Genomic DNA, 19,493 nt, shown 5'->3' with positions numbered 1-19,493 from the left:
GTGGGGTTCCCAGTGGTCAGGATTAACAATGCAGGCCCCAAGTGCTCTTTCTTGGTAGACAGGTTAGTGGGATGAGGGGAGAGGGGAGACAATAGGGTAGAAGAAAACAGGTTCAAGCCAGCACCATCAGGTAGAAGATCCAGGAAGGTGCACATTTCAAACCTCTGTCCTGAGCCCCACCCTTCCAGGCACTGGCTCACCATCCTTCTCTTGGCCCTGGGAGATAACACTGACCAGGCTGTGGAAGAAGGAAGACCAGCTCATCTCCTTGAGGATGCTGGTCTGTGCATACCCTCCCTCAGCAGCTCTCCTGGCCCACCCCTGAGCTGGGGCTCTCCCAGTCCAGCAGGCTCTGCAGCCAGTTGCAGGCTGGTGGCATGAGACAGGATCTACTGGGATGAGCAGTCCCTCCATGGTTCACACCCCAGTCCTGGGTGGTTATCAGCCCACAGCCTCTTTGCCACCACAGTGCCGAGCACTTGCTGGCTGCTCAGATGCTTGACAAGGAAGAAGATACCTGAGGCGGGCCTTTCCCCACCCCCACCCTGCTTCATGTGTAGCCACAGTAGAAATGGGAGTGACAGAGAGGGCCCTGAATGTGGCTGGGGAGGCGGAGAAGAAACTGATGGTGAGGGGGACTTCCCTGGTGGTCCAGTGGTAAAGAATCTGCCTTGCAATGCAGGGGACACAGGTTTGATTCCTGGCTGGGGAACCAACACTCCATATGCCACAGAGCAACTAAACCCCTGCATGCGCCACAACCAGAGAAGCCAAGTGGCATCTAGTGAGCCTGCATGTGGCAACGGAAGATCCCATATGCCGCAACTAAGAGCTGACTCAGCCAAATAAGTATTTTAAAAAAGAAACTAGTAGTGAGGACCCTGGCTATCCAGGAGCCAGGCCTTGGGGGCGGGGGGTGGGTCAGAAGTCTCCTTTGCCCAGTAAAGCCAGGGGAAATCCTGGGCACAGTGAGTTACAGACCTAACATCCCCTCCCTTTGATCTGAAGACTCTGCCAAAGAGGTGACTCTCAAGATGCCCAGGAAAAGGTGCTGAATTAGCTTAGGGGCTGGGGCGGGGTAAGTTCAGACCTGGGCAAAACTAGCACCGCCCCCCTCACTCTGGGATCCTTGTTGCAGATACTTCCTTAGGGTCCCTAGATGAATCTGTCCCCCAGACATCGTGGCTAGCCAGCTATAGCCGCCTGGCCAGAAACCGCACCCATTCCTTGTACCCATTTGCCAGGACACTGCTTTGAAGCGATCCTGGACTGGGTTCCCATTCTCAACCCCTCATGGAGTTCATTGTCCTGTCAAGGCCTGTGTTCTGGCTCAGACCACACTCAGACTTTCTGGTCCTCACTAATGCTCTACCCAACCCTCACCAGGGGCACCTTCTGCCTCAGTGCCAATCCCTGGGCTTCTGTCCATTTCTGCCCCCACCCCAGTCCTCCCTGAGCACCAACAGAGCCCTTCCTAGGTTTCTCTGTCATCCTGGGCCCCATGTGAACCCCCTAGTCCTGGGCCCAGCTCTCTGGCTGCCCCTCAGCGCTGTCACGGGATACATGAGATAGAGGAAGCCTGTGGCCACAGTGGCAGACTTGAATCAGTGACATGATCCAGGATATGACAGAGATTGGAAAGAAGAATATTCTGGGGAGAAGGGAGCCCCTTCCAGGTCCTGCATGTCTGATCTGTGTCCACCAGGGAGGCTCATCCCTGCCGACACTCACTCAGGGATGCTGACGTGGCAGGGCCATAGGAGGTTTGGCTGTTGATCTAGGGGTTTTAGAAGACACAGGTTGGGCTGAGGGCGGGGTGGCCCAAAACCCTTCCCCTCTGACCGACATTTAATCACTGCAGACCATCCCCTAAAACAGAATGGGGCCCTTTTGCTTTCCTTGAAAGGTTGAAGATTGCTGCTTCTGCCTGCTTCCTCAGTGCCAGCTTTCCCAGCAAGGCTCCTCCTCCTCACCAGCTGCAGACCCAGACTCTCCCTGCTCATGCCCAGCTCTCCTACCTCTCCCGAGGCTGTCTCACGCTCGAGAACCATCTTCTCAGGAATGGTTGCTGCTGCTAACCGCACAGCCTGGGATTTGCTCCAGGGGAACCAGCACAGGGCTGTGACTGAGGTTCCTGGGCTCTGCACTCTCACTTAGGGGCTGGAGACCCAGGTTCCCTTTCCACAAAGTTCTGGGAACCTGGGCTGTGGGCTCCGTGGGGGATGGCAGAGGACATGCCTTCTGTGCTTCTGGTTCCTACAGAACCCACTTGGGGGCCTGCACTGCAAAGTCCAGGTTGGTAAGGAATTCTCGGATGGTCCTTGTTCTGATTTTTTAGAAAATTGCCCTCACGTTCTTTCTCCTGTTGCAGGCAGTGCTGATTTAGAGACACAGCAAGAACCAGTCCACCATTTGAGTGACCCCTGAATGGTGGATCAGTCCCCTCTCAGAACCTGCAGTGATAAAAACAGTGATCTCAGGGGGACTCTGGGGCCCCAAGGCTCTCACACAGGTAGCAGCCCCAGCTGCCCTCTGGTGCCACAGAGCCTGGCAAGTCCCCGGAGGCAAGGGCAGGGCTGTCCCCTGACACCGCCTTTGTTCTCCTTCCCTGAGAAGAGGGCCACACTGGCTCCACCCTGTCTGTCCCTAAACAGACCTGCTCAGGGCCTCTTCCCTGACAGGGCTGGGGGATGGGGTGGTCAAAGGACTGAAGTCTTGGTTATGGAGGATCAGGGCTGAGGTCCTACATCTCCAACTGTCACCGGAGTGTTTTTCCTGTAACACAGTCCATCAAAGGGTCCTGGGACAAATGCATTCCGAGGTCAAGAGCAAATGGAGTCCCAATGCACATTAGCGTAGTAAAGGCACTGAGAAGGCCTGTGGGAAATTACCTTACTGGGTTTCAATCTGTGATTCCTAAACTTATTGGATTACAAGCTTTCTATTTGTTTTTGGCAGAACACATGCTTATGGATCCCCTTTTATCCATTTAGGAACCATTGCCTGCTCAGGCTCTTTCCTCACCAGGAAAAGGCCCTGACCCCCACGGCCACCCCCGGAAGGCTTGTCCCAGGGTGGAGGCTCTATACCTTATTCCTCTAGTGTGTGTGTGGAGCAGCAGCCATGGTTGCTGGGATCTCGTTAGAAATGCAGACTCTCAGGCCCCACTCCAGACCCACAGATATGAATCTGCACGTTAACAAGACCCCCAGGCCATCTGATGAAGCACTGTTCTGCATCTCCTGTTCTTCCCTCTCCAAGACGCCCCTTGAGTCATCTCCCCAGCAAACTGGGGGCTTTAGGCCCATCAAGATGCAGTTGACATACTTTGAACCTTGCACCTATGTTTGGGAATTCTCCAGATTATGAGTTCTCCTTCTCCAGGGCCCATGAGGGGAACCAAAAGGGACAGTCAGATGTTGAAGAGGAATCTTTGCTGAGGCTTGTAGAGGACCAAGGAGTTCTTCCAGCTTGGCCTCTCCATCCTGATCAGGTGTCTCTTCCATAGAGATGCGTGGAGACTTGAAGACAGTCATCTTGGGGCTTCAACCTAGAAGGCCAGTAGCGGTCATTCACAAGGGTCAAACACTGTCAATCTTGGGAGCTAGCCCCCCAGTCCACCCCCTTAGGTAGAACCCAGAAGAAAGGGAAGGTGAGCCAGCCTCTAGGGAGAAGATATTTTATTGAGCTTTTGCCACATAAATAGCTACACCAAGCTGGGAGGGCTGAATGGAATCCCTCTGCACAGATCACTAAGGAACCCTTGGGGAGGGGGACCAGAAGGGAGCCTGGTAATGACCAGAGAGAGAGAGAGGACTCCGCTGGATGCTATATGGAATGAGGAGAGAGAGAGAGAGAGGCTAGTAGCCTACACATCACGAGGGAGGGACAAGAAGGGGTCACACAGGTCACAGCCCTTGGTATCACTGGGTCAGGGCCTGCACCACGTCCTTCACCAGCATGGTGCCGATCACCATCTTCTCGCTGTTGACCGTCAGCTGGGCAGCTCCAGTAGGCCGGGCGTCCAGAGTCAGCAGGACCAGGCTCCCACTGGTCAGCGTCCTCCCTGCAAACCTGGCGTAAGGGTGGAGGAATGGGCTCAACACTGGGGCCCGGGGCCCCTCCTTCCAATCAGGCCCAAGAGCCCATCTCGTCCCCCTTGCTGGCAGTCAGTACCTGTACTCGTCAGATGTCCCACAAGGGACACGACCCAGGTTGGCTGTGGCCGTCACTTTCTGCACCACAACGTGGTCACTCCGACAGGTGTCTGGCAGCGTGAGCTTCTCTGTGATCTCGTTCATGCCCGTCAGCTTTGCTGGGGGCAGAGGTCATGGTGAGGGTGAAGGCCATGGTGGGTGCCCCTGGGCCTGCACTGAGCATTCTCACCAGGGTCTACGCAGGGCTCCCTCACCAGTCTTGGGGAGGGGCTACTTCCCTCTTGGGCCGTGTCCTCCCCTAGGGAGACTGTCAGCCTCTCCCCGCCCCACCCCGGGGTCTGTCCATACTGCAGACCAGAGACCGACTTGGTGCTTCCCTACTGTCAGACATCTGGGCTACCAGCCACTTGGGAGTGGCCAGTGGTTTTGGAGGCCAGTCAGTTCTCAGAGGTTTCCTCCGTCTGGCCCCCACATCTTTTGGTCTTTCCTGGTTGGCCCTCCAACCCAAGTTCAACTCTCCCCCAGCTCCTGGAGGCTGACTCGTTGCAGATAGGTCACTGGTAGCTGCTGTGGGTCCTCACCAGACAGGCCCGAGTCCAGGAGTCACAAGCAGCCCTCATGGGTGGACCCCTGATTTCACACAAGACAACAGCTCCAACCATGGCCCAGGCTCATGACGTCCCCAGGCCTTCAGAGCATCCCTGGAAACCCTCACTCCACAGGGCTGGCATCTCTGCACTCCTGTGCTCTCCCCAGCCACACGAGCTCCTCCGTCTGCCCTGCCCACCTTCTCCTCAGCCTCTCTCCTCCCTCTGCTACTCCCTTCATTGTTCTCCTTTGGAGAACAGACACACCCTTCCTGTTTCTTTCATCCCCTCCATTCCTATCTAGTGACATTTTCTTGTCCTGTACTTTTAGTTTCTCCTCATCAAGTCTCCTCATTCCTAAGTCCTCCCTAGAAGCTAGACATGCCATGATGCCAATACTGTTTCTCCTTCACTGTTGACCTCCAGGGGCCTCCAAAGAGAACTCACTTCCTCAAGCCCCGCTCTCTAGAAACCCACTGCAGTTGGCCTCGCTCTCCCCTTTGGCGATGACCCGCTCTCTCTGATGCTGGCACCAGTTTCCTGTATGCTGGACCTGAAGGTCTCTGGTCATCTTGGCCTGCAGACTATCCAAGACACATTTCTACCTCCTCATCCCTCCTCCTGCCTACACCCTGCTCCTTCTCTTTCCCCTCCCTTCCTTTTTCTCCTGAAGGATACAAGTTTTCCTCAAGAAAGGTCTATGGCCTCCTTATCTCCCCATTCATCTCTCCCTCAGGGTGATCTCACTTATAGTCACAGCTTCAGTTATCACCTCTCTGCTCCTGACTCCAGCCTAGGAGTGTTTCCTGGGCACAGACTCACATTTTTCAGTTGTGTATGAAACACCTCCTCCTGAATTTCCCACGTATATTTCAAAAAGCAGCTCATCCAAAACTATCCAAGATCTTCCCCTCTCCCTTGCCTGATCCATCCTTATTTCTTCTAGATTAGGGGTTTGGCAAATTAGAGCCTGAAGGCCAAATACAACATACCACCTGCATGGTCCACAATGTGGTTTTTGTTTTTTTTAAATATTTTTTAAGCATTGGGGGGAAAAAAATCAAGGCTAGATATTTCATGACACATGTAAAGTACATGAAATTCAAGTCTGTGTCCATAGATATAGTTTTATTGGAATACAGCCACACTCATTCATGTATATATTATCCATGGCTGTTCCTGGGTTACAAAGGCAAATTGCAGCAGAGACCACATGACCCAGAAAGCCTAAAATGTTTTCTGGGACTTCCCTGGTGGTCCAGTGGCTAAGACTTCGCCCTCCCAATGCAGGGGGCCTAGGTTCAATCCCTGGTCAGGGAACCAGATCCCATATGCCACAATCAAGAGTTCACATGCCGCAACTAAAAACCCTGCATGTTACAACTAAGACCCAGCACAGCCAAATAAATAAATATTAAAATGTTTAATATAAATAAAACATTTACTTTACCGCCCATTACAGAAAAAGTTAGCCAACCCCTGGTCGAGGTGAATAGCACCACCATTCTCCCTGCTCTCTAAGCCAGATATTCTAGAGACAGCTTCCACGTCTCTGTCTCCTCTTTCATTCGGCAAATGCCCATGGAGTCCCTCTCCCCTACCTCAGCCTTTCATTCTTTTTGCTGTGGCTCTAATCCTGGTTCTCACCATCTCTCATCAAATCCACGTCAACAGCCTTATAACTCGTCACAGGATTTAGTCCAAGGTCACATACCAAGCAAGCAGCAGGTTCAGAACTTAAATCCAGGCTCACGAAGCCCCATGATTCCTTCCACTTTTACTGTTCTGCCTCTTTTTCCTGCTGCACATTCTCTCAATTCCAGTCCTAACTGTAAATGTTGCCAGATTTCGCTTTCTGAAGCCCAAGACTGAACTTTGCCCCATCTTTGGAGAAGGAAATGGCAACCCACTCCTTGCCTGGAGAATCCCATGGATGGAGGAGCTTGGTGGGCTACAGTCCACGGTCTCAAAGAGTTAGACACGACTGAGCGACTTCACTTTCACTTTTGCTCAAAAAACTTCAATAATTCCTCTACTGCTAGAAAAATGAAATTTGTACTCCTTACCCCTCTATTAATGGAGTTGATACCAAATAACCTCTGTGACCCCTTTCAGCTCTGAAATTTTAGGATGGAAATCTTTTAGCACAGCATTCAAAGTTTCCAGAAACTAGACCGAACATATTTTCAGCTTTGTTTTCCCTACCTCCCAGTGCTAAGGATCCCTAGGCCCCAAGGCAAATTGCACCCCTGCTTGCTTCCTGTAAATTTTCATTAACACCTACTCATAATGCTTCCCCAAGCTGGAATCCTGGCCTAGAATCTTCTGCCTGGTTGCGTCTCAACTCTCTCCAAGGTCTCACTGAAGTGTCCGAGGGTCTGGGAAGCCTTTGCTGGAGTCATAAGGGGCGAGGCCTCCCTCTGTGTGCAGCAGCTGAGGCTCCCACAGCATGTCTGTACGGTGGAGCTGAATAAGCCCCAGAGGAGGGTCCTGAGCACCCGTCCCACCCACCCCCAGGGAGCACTCACCCTGTTCCTTCTTGAACTCATTCTCACTCAGGAACACGGGGGCCATCAGCTCCCCAACGGGTGGCTGAATGGAGACATAGAACTGTCGGGTTTGGGTGCTAGGAAGGCCGGAGGAGACAGAGAGAGGGAGTCAGGCCGGCTTCTCTCCCCTTACCACGCACTGTGTCTGGAGGTAAGGCCCGAGGTCCTGGGACACTGTCCAGATCATGATGCCTCCCCACCTAACACCACCTCCAGTCCGTTTATTTTGACCCCTCCTCTTCCCAGCCACGCTCCCGCTCCTTCACAAGCTGGACACATACCATAGCTGGAAGTTGGCCGCCTGGGTTGAGTCACAGAAATTAATGCCCATGACAACAGTGGCAGACTCTCCAGGTGCCAGGGACTCTGCAGCAGTGGGAGGCAGGAGCAGGGGGAGATGGAGACCCCATCACCTGATGGGTCTGGAACCCACACTCCTTCTCCCCTCCACTGCCTCAGCTGACCGCCTTCTATGGAACCTGGCTTTCTGGGCTGCTGGAGACTCTTCCTGGTTTCTTCCTAAAATCTAGACACCCACCCCCACCTGCCCTCACCCCACTGAAGTCAGCGCTGAATCAGTCAAGCCTCAAGCTCCTCCTGTCCTGATATGGACTTGCTCGTTTCCTAGTCTGTCTTGTCCACCGGGGCGTGGATTGTGGCAGATGCCATCTCTGTACTCCCAGAGCCTAGCTGGGCACAGAGTGGACTGTCAGCAGCCACAGGCAGACCCGTGGACCTCCCCACCCCCGTCCCCGCCCCGGAGCTTCCTCAACCACTCCGCGCACGGCCCTTCCGCACCGATTTCAGGGAACTCCTGGATGCTGATGCCGGGAGGCAGTTTGGGGGTGCCCAAGTGCAGGGCCTTGATGGGGGTGTCTGAGCTGTTGGAGAAGTGGATGTGCACAGACACCATGTGCGGGTCCCCAGAGAAAGGCTGGCGGCTGAAGGTGTAGTCCACAGCCAGCCCCTCGCCAGCCACACGGTGCAGCAGCTCCTGTCTCCCAGCTCCTGACACGGGACTCAGCAGCTGGTGGGGATCGGGTAGGGGGGTGGGAAGGATGGAAATGATCCACCAGAAAAGGGCCAGCCCCAGCCTCGTCCCCGCCTGTGCTCACGGAAATGGGGACTCAGAGTTACCACTCCATCACACCCCCTTCGCACAAACCCATACCGTAGGACACACCACAGAGATGTATTTCTGCCTAGCCCACTCACCGAGGGCACCAGCGGGGAGTCTGTGAGTGTCAGACCCTCCAGGTCAGCAGCCAGGCTAGTGGACATGACTGTAGGCGGGGACACAGGCTGGACGCTGGCCGGGGTGACTGTGGGGCATACAAGGAATGTGATGATAAAGGAGAGGCAAAGTGGAATTGGCTTGGATAGGGCCATGGAGCCTAGGGCTCAGGGCGCAGACAGTTCAGCACCATGGACAGCGAGATGTGGCAACTGGTGCCTCCAGACAGATGTCCACCCTTGACTTCAACCCTGTACCTGGGGAGGTTGACCCACTGCCCTCTCAGGCTCAAATATATTCAGTCTGCTCCCATTACCCTGAAGCCCCAGGGAACCTAGCCCAGGGTGCCATGGACCTTCCTACATCATCCTCCCCAGACCTCCTTCCCCCTGACTTCTACCCAAACTCACAGTCCTCTAGGTCAAGCAGGGAGACCTCCTTGGCTGCAGGGGCACTTTTGCTACTGGGAGGCTGGAAGAGAAAAATTGGGTGTGAATGTGGAAGGGGAGTACCCTGGCCCGTTCTGGGTTGTGAGGAGACATCTGGGCCTGGCCCAGAGGGTGGAGGGGGCCCTGGGCCATGAGCCAACCCCCTTTCTACCCCAAGGCTCTCACTGTTTTTTTCCTCCAGGAGGCAGGTTCCACCTGCTCCTCCTCGGTCTCTGATGTCATCTCAGACTCTGAGGAACTGCTGCTGGAATCGCTGCCCTCATCCGAGGACAAGCCGCCTTCTTGCCCTTCTGGCACCTTCTTCCTCTTCTTCATTTTCTTCTTCTTACCTTCCTCCTCACTCTGTTCACTGGAAGAGAGGGGGCAAATGGGGCTTGGGTCCAGCCTGGATGGCCCCTTCTTGCCTCACAGAAGAGCAGGGAAAGCTTGAAAACTGGGGTGAGGGTGGGGAGCCCGGACCACAGGACACCACACCTGGGCTGCAGTGAGAGGTTCAGACCAGCCGGCGCCAGCTCAGGCCCTTTCCCCGAGTGCTTCCCCAGGCTGCAGCCCTCACGTGAGCAGCCCTGAAGGACTGCAGGCCCCAGCAGCCCAGGAGGTGGCTTGGGGGCTCTTAGGAGACTGACTAAGGCTGAGTGTTGGCCCTTCTTTCCCAAAGGAGACCCTGAAACCCCCCAGTCACTTCACCTCTCACTGGTCCTCCCTTTCTCCTCGTCCTCTTCCTGGTCTTCGTTGTCAGACTCGCTGCTGGACTCCCCGGAGCCGCTTTCACTGCTGCTCTTACTTTCCGATTCACTCTCGGACTCGGGGTCTGTGGAGGGACAGTCTCAGGCTTCCCTCTTCTGGGCTGGCCTCCTGGGGAGCCCTGGGCGCTCAGGTTCAGACTCTGCACTGATGCAGCAAACTCACCTCTTCCCCCTACCCGCCTCCGCCCACACCCTGAACTGCTCCCAGCCAGACGCCAACCAGACCAGCTGGGACACAGATGGACCCGTGTGGATAGAGGCCTACACAAGCACACACGTGTCTGGGACATGCAGTCAGTCCCTCCGGTGCATAAACACACATACTGGTGCACGTTCCCTTGGACCCATGACCATGTAACACAACAGCACACGCTTGCACCAGACAGGTAGCCACAAGACGCATGCACAGGCCCCAGCCCTGCCCATCTCCTCACCGCTGTCTGCAGACTCTGTGGGGCCCGATTCTCCCTCCGAGTCTGAGTAGAAGGGTTTCTCCTTCTCCTTCCTCTTCTCCCTATTGGAGCACTTGGTCCATTCAGGTACCTAGAGATGAGGAGTTGTTAGTCGCTTCAGTCGTGTCTATTCGAGACCCCATGGACTGTAGCCTGCCAGGCTCCTCTGTCCATGGGATTCTCCAGGCAATACTGGAGTGGGTTGCAATTTCCTTCTTCAAGAGACCTTCCTGACCCAGGAATCAAATCCGGGTCTCCTGCGTTGCAGGCGGACTCCACCATCTGAGGCACCAGGAAAGCCCCTCTTATCCTTCACTTGGCCCTGGCCCTGGCCCTGAGAGGGAGTAATGGGGGGCAGGCAGGGGCACTATCCCTGGAGGGTGGGGGTGGTGCTCACAGAGCCTGGCTGCCAACAAGGAAGGGACAGAGCTTGGGGCAGGCACGGCGGACAGCACACAGGGGAGAGGGGGCAGCAGAGGCTGGGGGAGCACTGCACACAGGGCAGGCCGCACGGCACACAGGGCGGGGACCTCTGTGTACTCGCCCAACAGGCCCACGTGGGTCTCCGTAAGGGAGAGGTCTTCTTCCTGCACGTGGGGAGGGTGTCAGGAGGGCCGGGCACACCCCCGGGGCTCCCTGCTGTCCACCTCTCTCTGCACACCCCTGCCCACCCCACTCCTGCTGACCTCCACGTTGCGCACAGATGGGTCTGGGGCTTCCTCTGGCCAGTCTGGCAGCTCCTGGTAGCCCGTGGCCTTGGCATTGAGCAGGTGGGACAGGGAGCCCAGCTGGAAGTGGTCCCGGTCTGAGGACAGGGTGAGAGGTCAAGCCAGGAGTGGCAGTAAGGAAATGCCCTGGGGGTTGTTTCCTGGGTGGGGCCGGGTGATGATTCTGGTGGGAACATCCTAGCTAGACGGAAGAAGGGATGGTCGTGTCCCCTAAGGGCTCTTCAGCCCTGACCACATCGGCAGGTCCACAGGCTGGGAAGAAGGTTGTATGACCGACAAGAGCAGGGCTGAGGGGCCAGGGAGGGTTGGGGGAAACTGGGAGCTCAGAGGAGATGGGAGGGCACTGGGCCCAGAGCTGCTGCAGGCCTGTCTGCCGGGGTCTGCCTGCTGAGATGGGGCGGGGAGGGAGGAGTAGAAATGCAGGCGTGGCTTCTCCCAGGGCATGGTGCGGGTGGGATGAGGGCTATATGGCCGCAGTGCCAGGCTCAGGAGGGAGGCCCGCTTGCAACAAGGGTATCGCCTCTAAGAGACTGGCCAGGCTGAGACCAAGGGCAAAGAGCTGTGTCTGGTCAGGCTCTGGCCTGCGTGGGGAGAGCTGAGCCGTCTGCGCAGGAGTGGGATGGGATCAAAGCCAGAGGACGGCAGCACAGAGACCTGTAGTGGGGATGAAAAGCACCGCCCACTTCCTCCCTGGGGCTTTTCCCATCTGCCCCATGGCTCTGAATCTCCTTACTCCAGGGGTCCAGGGCAGAGACAAAGCAGAACAAGAAGATACGTAGGAGAACCGAGCTTGGTGAAGGAAGCTCCCTCCTGAGGAGATTCCTGGGTCCAGAGAGCCAGCTGGGTCCCTCACCCCCTCGCTGTCAGAGCCCTTGTCACGGGAGACCCACCTGAGAGATGAGGCAGGGCTGAGGGCCTGGGAACTGGGCTGATCTGCAATGACAGCCCAGCCAATGCTGGAAACCGCTTTCTCAGGACCCTTACCAACATACACCCCTCCTTTGTATGCAGTTCTACTTCCTGCCTTCCTAGATATGCCTGCTCAGGGAGGTGGATGGAAAGAGGAGTCTGAGAGCTGAGGAGCCAGCGGCCCATCCTGCCTGGGAGGGCAGAGACCAAGTGAGATGATGCTAGTGGTGGTGGTGAGCGGGTGAAGGAGCAAGCCTGGGGCGCCACAGGACTGGTCCAGCCACAGGGGCAAAGGAATCCTGCCCACCAAAGGCTGGTGCCTGGCCGAGACTGAGACCTCAGGGGGAAGAGCCAGGCCTGGGGTGCTGGCCAATTCTCCCCTTCCCCCAGGAAGGCTCCTTTTGATTTCAGCTCCCACCTTTGAAGGACGACTCCAAGACTGGAGCTGGTTTGGGTGCCAGGAAGAGCTTCTTGGCATGGCGGCTGAGAGCCCCGCCCTGCTCCGAAGGGACAATGAGCTGCCGGGTGAAGCGTGCTCGGTCACGGATATCGTAGTTCTGGTCATACTTGGCTAGGCTCAGCACGTACTGGGTCAGCAGCTTGGTCTGGGACACGAGAGGTGAGTCAGCAGCCATCACAGAGGGTGGGGACACAGGAGGTGTCCAACCAGATTCTTTTTTTTTTTTGGCCATGTCCTGTAACATGCAGGATCTTAATTCCCTAACCATGGATCGAACCTGTGCCCCCAGCAGTGGAAGCACCGAGTCTTAACCACTGCACTGCCAGGGAAGTCCCAGAACCAGATTCTTTAAGCCAACAGCTCCAAGCACTGCTGCCTCCACCCAACTTTCCCTCCAACCCCACCATTGTGTCACTGTGTCAGGGCTTCCCTGGTGGCTCAGATGGTAAAGAATCTGCCTGCAATGCAGGAGAACCAGGTTCGATCCCTGGGTTGGGACGATCCCCTGGAGAAGGGAATGGCTACCACTCCAGTATTCTTGCCTGGAGAATTCCATGGACAGAGGAGCCTGGTGGGCTACAGTCCATGGGATTGCCAAGGGTCAGACATGACTGAAGACAAACACTTTCACTTTCCTCCGTTGTGTCAGACCTACATTTTCCCTCACCTCCCCAGCCCTGACCCCTGACCCCGACATTGACAACTGCCTTGGACAGGACAAGAGGCTGCCCTTTTGGAACCCTCCCTCTTAGCCCTGGGGAGGCCATTCTTCCTCAGGTTTGTGGTCCCCACTGCCTTTGGCCCACTCCTAACTCACTAGTCCAGACTAAGCCAACCTCTCCACCCTGAGGTCTGGAACAGGTTTCAAGACCTCACCATTCCTAGACTCCATCACCCAGGGGAAACCAGACGACAAAAAGACAAAGGGGGACACAGAGGAATCCCCTTGGCAGGGGCTGTCCGCATACCCCATGGACCCACAGACTAGAATCTGGGCAGCCCAGGGGTTTCAGAGGCCATAATCCCCTGCTGCTGCTGCTGCTGCTAAGTTGCTTCAGTCGTGTCTGACTCTGTGCAACCCCATAGACGGCAGCCCACCAGGCTCCCCCGTCCCTGGGATTCTCCAGGCAAGAACACTGGAGTGGGTTGCCATTTCCTTCTTCAATGCATGAAAGTGAAAAGTGAAAGTGAAGTCGCCCAGTCGTGTCCGAGTCTTAGCGACCCCATGGACTGCAGCCTTCCAGGCTCCTCCGTCCATGGGATTTTACAGGCAAGAGTACTGGAGTGGGGTGCTAATGAGGTTGGAGCAAACCGCAGCCACTTTAGGGTCTGCTGAAGTAAACATGGGGCTCACAGTCTGCAGTCAAGGGAGCTAGAGCCCAGGACCCCAGATCTCAACTTCTGCCCTGTTCCTATCTTCACAAAATGACAGTGGCAGCCACTATTTATGGAGTGCCTTCTTGTGCCCAGTGCTAGTGGGGCCTTTCACTGCCTCATGGAATCTCCACAACCCTTCCGAGAGGTGGCGCTACTGCCCCCATTTCCAGAGGAAAATCAGAATCACTAAGTGACATCTCCTGGGTTCAGGAACCAGTTAGTGCTGCACCCAGGCCTGGACCCACCCAAGAGTAAATAGAGTGTCTGGACCCGGCACTCTATTTACCTGTTTACCTATTTACAGCCTACGCTCTGTGGCTGACCTCATCCAGGTCTCCATCCCTATGGCAAAGACAATCAAAATCCACCAAGTACATACATCCCGTGTCACGATGGCCACAGTATCTGGGGGTATTCTGAAGGATGGGACCAGCAAACTGACTCTGGTCTTCCTGACGTTCTGGTTACACGGTGTTACATCCAGCCTTGGACACGGCTGAGCCAGGTAATCTGGCAGGGCCATCAGCAAGATGCTGGCCCAGAATCAGAGTAGCTGCTGTGACAAAACTCTAGAGAGCTGCTGTGATTCCACTCCTTCTACAATGGGGGCTTTGGCGGCCTCATGTTCAGCTCAGTCCCTTCCAGCACAGCACCGCCTGCAATACTGTTCCCGTCACAGGTAAGTACTCCAAACCCCACACTCCCTTTAGGATGCCCCCATCAAAATGGACTTCATTGTAGACCTGCCTCTCCTTGGCCAGACACCACCCTGCGTGCCAAGGCTACCAGATGTCCTTATCCACACTGACTATTATCAAGCAGCTGCTGATCCAACTCTATGGATTTCCCAGCTGGCCGATCATAGACCCTCTCTCCCTCCCCTCAAGTCCTTGCCTAATTCTGGAAAGAAGAGTTCAAGGTTTCAATCCATCTGTCCACAGCCTTAACTGCCCATCAACAACCAACCCAAGAAGGGGCTAGTCCCTCCACCTCAACACTGCAGGATTTGCCTATAGTTCATTACCCTGGACCATTCCCCAGGGGTCATCATATCCAGTCTGCAGCCCCAGGACACCTGCCTTGCCTAGCCAGTATGCACAAGAATTACAGGCTGTTTAAGAAGGCCTATAACACAAGCTCCAGTGCACGAAGAACTGAACAAAGCTCCTAGTTGGACCCAAGGGCTCCAGCTGCCAGGAAGAATTTTAAGTGGGGAACATCGATGCCTTTTCAAGAACTTATGCCAGGACTTCCCCAGTGGCTCAGTGGTAAAGAATCCACCTGCCAATGCAAGAGTCTTGGGTTTGATCCCTGGTCTGGGAAGATCCTACATGCCACAGAGCAACTAAGCTCATGCGCCACAACTACTGAACCTGTGCTCTAGGGCCTGGGAGCCACAGCTACTAGAGCTTGTGTGCCTAGAGCCTGTGTTCCGCAACAATAAAAGTCACAACAAGGAGAAGACTGCGCATGGCAACCAGAGCACTCATCACAACTGGAGAAAAGTCCTCACAGCAACAAAGATCCAACACAGCCATAAATAAAGAAGCAAAATTATTTTTTAAAAAAGAACCTATGCCAACATACCTGTTACCTTGAAAACACCTGTTAAATCATGCTAGGGAAACTAGCTCTTCAAAAAAAAAAAAAGGAATTAAAATACATTCACACCTGACATGCTACACCAAAATAAGCTCTAGATGGATGCGGAGGACAGATGCCCAGGTCCTCTCCCACAATCCCACCTCCTGAAGCCCAGTCTTGCTCCCCTCCCGAGGGTGGGTGTGACCTAAAATGTGATTCTGACCAACAGAATATGGCAGAAGTGACCAGGGGCACCATATAACCCCATGACTGTTTCCTTACGTTCAACTCCAGTTTTGCTAGCAGACTGGCTCTCGACACTTTTATCCCTTGCGGCTCTGAAGGAGCAGGCAGCTATGTTTGGAGACCATGTGGCAAGGAGCTGAGGACGATCTCCAGCTGACAACCAGCGAGAAGCCAGGGCCTCAGTCCTACCATCGGGCATGCAAAACTGGATATGAATGTTTGCCCAACACAGCCTCCAGATGAGAATCCCAACTTGACCGGTTCCTCAGCTGTAACTATAGCCTTGCATAAGACCCAACCCATGTGGCGCTAGTGATAAAAAACCCACCTGTCAATGCAGGAGATGTAAGAGATACGGGTTCAAACCCTGGGTTGAGACGATCCCCTGGAAGAGGAAATGGCAAGCCACTCCAGTATTCTTGCCTGGAGAATCCTATGGACAGAGGAGCCTGGGGGACTACAGTTCATGGGGTTGCAAAAAGAGTCGGACACGACCGACCGTGTGTGCATGCTCGCACGTATACTTACAAGACCCAACTAGGCCATACCTGGATTCTTGATCCATGGGAATAGAAAGTAAATATGTTTTTTTGGCCTACTAAGTTTGTGGTAATTTATTACACAGCACTAGAAAACCAATACAATGGATTAAAAATAGAAAAAAAAAGTCTGGAGGAAATTATGCATGAAAATTTTAATTGATATGTGAACGAGGAAACAACTTTCTAAATATAAGGCATTATGAGGAAATAGAAACAAAAATATTAATGTACTGAACAAGGCACAAATGTACAATTTCTGGATGATTATATCTAGAAACCAAATTAAAAAAAAAAACAACCTAAGAAAATATAAAACCAATGCTGGTTTTTTCTAAGTGGTAGACCTATAGCTAATTTAAATATTTAACTTATAATATTTCTCTGGATTTTCCAAACATTTTTTGATGAACATGCATTATTTTTACGATATCAAAGAAGTTAACTAAAAAAAAATAATGCAGAACTTGTCAGACTCTTCCACTCACTCTAGAAGCCAGATTTTAGCTCCCACCATGACCTAAGCTGACCCTCCTCCCAGGTATCTCATCAAGCAGACAAAAGCAAACCTACCTGCCAAAAGCATTCAAGCAGGCAGTTGCCCGAAGTGGCTGTAATGGTCACCTTCACTAATCCTGCCACCCCAAGACCTCTGCCAGTGTGTCTTCTGTTAGACCCTCTGGTTATCTGCTCAGCCACAGAAGGGCAGAGCTCATCCATCATCTCCTTAACTCAGCCTGGGCCAGAGTCTGGCATGCAGTGGGAGTCAGCACATGGGAGAGGGGGCAGTGGCTGGGATTGCTGTGGCCTGTGGCAGGTTGAACATGTCACCCTCTTACTGGGAAGAGGGGAGCATCCTTGCTCTTTTGCAAGGATGGCCATGGGCACATGCAAACACTTCCCTCCTGGAGTACAGAGAATTCCTATTCTCCACCACTCTCAGGACAGGCTGAGAAAGAAGAAAAGAGAAAGACAGGGAGGGTAGGAAGGAGGAAAGCTCTCTTTACTGAGTCCAAGAACCATCCTAAGGAGCCTGTAGGACTGGCCTTAGGATGAAGGGTGTGTGGAGGTTCCATCTGTCTGAACAGCCTACTCAGAGTGGCCTGATGGGGACCGGGACCCCGTCCTGCCTAGGTGAGGGGCTAAGCCATCTGTACCCATGGCTCTCTGTGCCAGCTCTGACTATACCCTTTGTTGTTTAGTCACTAAGTTGTGTCCGACTCTTTGTGACCCCATGGACTATAGCCCGCCAGGCTCCTCTGTCCATGGGATTTCCCAGGGAAGAATCCTGGAGTGGGTTGCCATTTCCTTTTCCAGGCTTTCTTCCTGACCCAGGGATCAAATTCGTGTCTCCGGCATTGCCAAGTGGGTTCTTTACCATCTGAGCCACCAGGGAAGACTGACTGCAGCCCTTACTGCTCTGCATTTTGTGCTGTTTCCTCTACTTGGCTGTGAGCACTTGAAGGCCGGTAAACACGTCTCGCTTGTTGTCATCACCCAAGGACATAGCTCAGTGCCAGGCACAATAGGCACTTGCAAAATGTATGTTAATTATGGTCATGAATAAATGCACAAGAAGCTAACAGGGACAACTTAGGGAAGAGCCACGTGGGCACACCCAGACTTATGCAAACATGCTGAATCACTATGCTGGGGCTCAGGGCTCTGGTGTGGTATTGAGCTTTTCAGACACCCCCTCTACCCAGCAGCCACCCACCTAGCCTGCTTCATCTTTTCAGACCTTCCTCCCACCTGCTCTTTTCTCCTGTTTGCATAAAGGAGGCGCACAGATATTTGTTCCAAGGCTTCCCTGTGGTGCCTTTCCCTCTAACTTGTCTCCAATCTGCTTCTCCCACAATACTGACACCCACAGACCCAGCCCCTCACAGCTTCCACACGACCACGGTCCATCCCAGCTCCTGACAAGAGGCCCCACATGTGACAGCCCTGCCCCCCAGCTGGAGGCCCTGGGGCCCACCCTGTCCACCGTGGGTCACAGAAGATGCACAAACACCACCATCCAAAGACTCCATGGGACGGCAAAGAGGCCACCTTCAGGCCGGCAGAGATGTCACCACCTCCAGGGGATGGCCCACATGCTTTGTTTGCTCTGAGGGTTGCCAAATCGTTTCTACAAAAGGCCGAGGACCTATTTTAGGATTTGCAGGCCATATGGACTCTGTTGCAGCTACAACATCCATAGACGATAAACAAATGAATGAACGTGGCTGTAGCCCAGTAAAAGTTTATTTACAACAACAGGCAGCAGGCCAGGTTTGGACTATGGGCGGTGGTTTGCCAACCCCTGCCTCGCCTGACTGAGCAGAGCAGTGAGCGTGGGAACTATCATGGCGCCTGGTGTTCTAGCACCTTGAAGAGCTCTGGCACGTTACACTTGACTCATAGCAACGTGTCCTGGGACCATCTCAGAGGATGCTGGACACTCAAGAGGCTGTTAATATCCTGATATTCCAGCTTAGCTGAGCCGTGTTCTTGGTGCCTTTCATAATATTTCACCATGGGAATGACAATGACCACCAGTACCACCCAGGCTTGTGCCCTCTTATCGCTGGCATAGACTGGTGAAGCATCACCAAGCTTTGCGGGGAGGAGGACAGACCACATCTCCTGGGACATGTGGTCTCCCATCAAGGCCTGTCATTGCACGTCCCTCCCTCTGGCCCCAGCATCCTGAAGGCAGCAAGTAAGGACACTCCCACTGGCAGACTGGAAGTCACAGCCCCACAGAAGAGTCTCTTCAACATGGCCACCATCTCTACTATGCCCTTGGGCCTCCAGAGTAGTCGTGGACTCTGGGGAACATTGGGTTACATGGGCAGACCAGCCACCTATCTTGAACTCTGTCTTCAGAAAGAGGTGCTGATATATGTATAACTGAATCACTGCGCTGTACAGCAGAAACGAACACAACACTGTATATCAACTATACTCCAATAGACATTAATGAAAATACAAAATGAAAAAACTGACAAAAAGAGGTACTCAAGTTCATGCCTACCTGGTGAGGACCCACAGAACACCACCTGGGCCGTTTCTGGGGCCCAGAGAGCTTTGAGAGGCATCTCTCAATCAGTACCTGCTTTGAGTTGGTCAGGTAGAGCTTGGCTGCCAGGTTGATGACCTGCAGTTTGACGATGTCCTCTTCGGCAGTGAAGGATTTGGCCATCTTTCTCAGGACGTCTGGTGCAATCCTGGGGACGTGCTCACAGTACTCGCCGATGAGCCACAGGATGCTGGCTCGGGCCATGGGCACCTATGTGGGTGGGAAAGGAGTCAGGACTGGGGTGCATGTGGGAATGTGGGTGGGCATGTGGCCTGCCAGGGAGCCAGCACTCCTCCCATCTGCGCTCACTTCTCTAGAACTGGGAGTGGGAGGTGGTGGGAGAGAAAATACTAGGTGGGCATTTCTCAGGCAGCATCTCCCCTCCTCCCCAGGGTTTCAAGAGCACGCACAG

General features: G+C 54.1%; 1 protein-coding gene across 1 annotated transcript in view; it reads right to left on the bottom strand.

Moving 5' to 3' along the window:
* Positions 1 to 3,665: 3,665 nt before the first annotated feature.
* AP3B2 (adaptor related protein complex 3 subunit beta 2) overlaps positions 3,666 to 19,493 on the bottom strand; it is a 36,836-nt gene continuing 21,008 nt past the window's right edge. The window contains exons 14-26 of the mRNA XM_086364356.1: positions 19,115 to 19,291; positions 12,230 to 12,416; positions 10,861 to 10,979; positions 10,157 to 10,265; positions 9,664 to 9,787; positions 9,142 to 9,325; positions 8,938 to 8,998; positions 8,509 to 8,615; positions 8,092 to 8,320; positions 7,575 to 7,659; positions 7,273 to 7,370; positions 4,177 to 4,315; positions 3,666 to 4,074 (exon numbers count right to left, since the gene is read on the bottom strand). Coding sequence (XP_086220482.1) covers positions 3,924 to 4,074; positions 4,177 to 4,315; positions 7,273 to 7,370; positions 7,575 to 7,659; positions 8,092 to 8,320; positions 8,509 to 8,615; positions 8,938 to 8,998; positions 9,142 to 9,325; positions 9,664 to 9,787; positions 10,157 to 10,265; positions 10,861 to 10,979; positions 12,230 to 12,416; positions 19,115 to 19,291 — 1,770 coding nt within the window. The 3' untranslated portion in view covers positions 3,666 to 3,923. The remainder of the gene's footprint in view (positions 4,075 to 4,176; positions 4,316 to 7,272; positions 7,371 to 7,574; positions 7,660 to 8,091; positions 8,321 to 8,508; positions 8,616 to 8,937; positions 8,999 to 9,141; positions 9,326 to 9,663; positions 9,788 to 10,156; positions 10,266 to 10,860; positions 10,980 to 12,229; positions 12,417 to 19,114; positions 19,292 to 19,493) is intronic.

Source organism: Bos grunniens, chromosome 21 (genome assembly GCF_055505025.1).
Source record: "Bos grunniens cultivar Pamir isolate PY7600 chromosome 21, Bosgru_T2T1.0, whole genome shotgun sequence".
Taxonomy (NCBI): Eukaryota; Metazoa; Chordata; class Mammalia; order Artiodactyla; family Bovidae; genus Bos; species Bos grunniens.
This window is presented reverse-complemented; position numbering and strand designations above follow the sequence as displayed.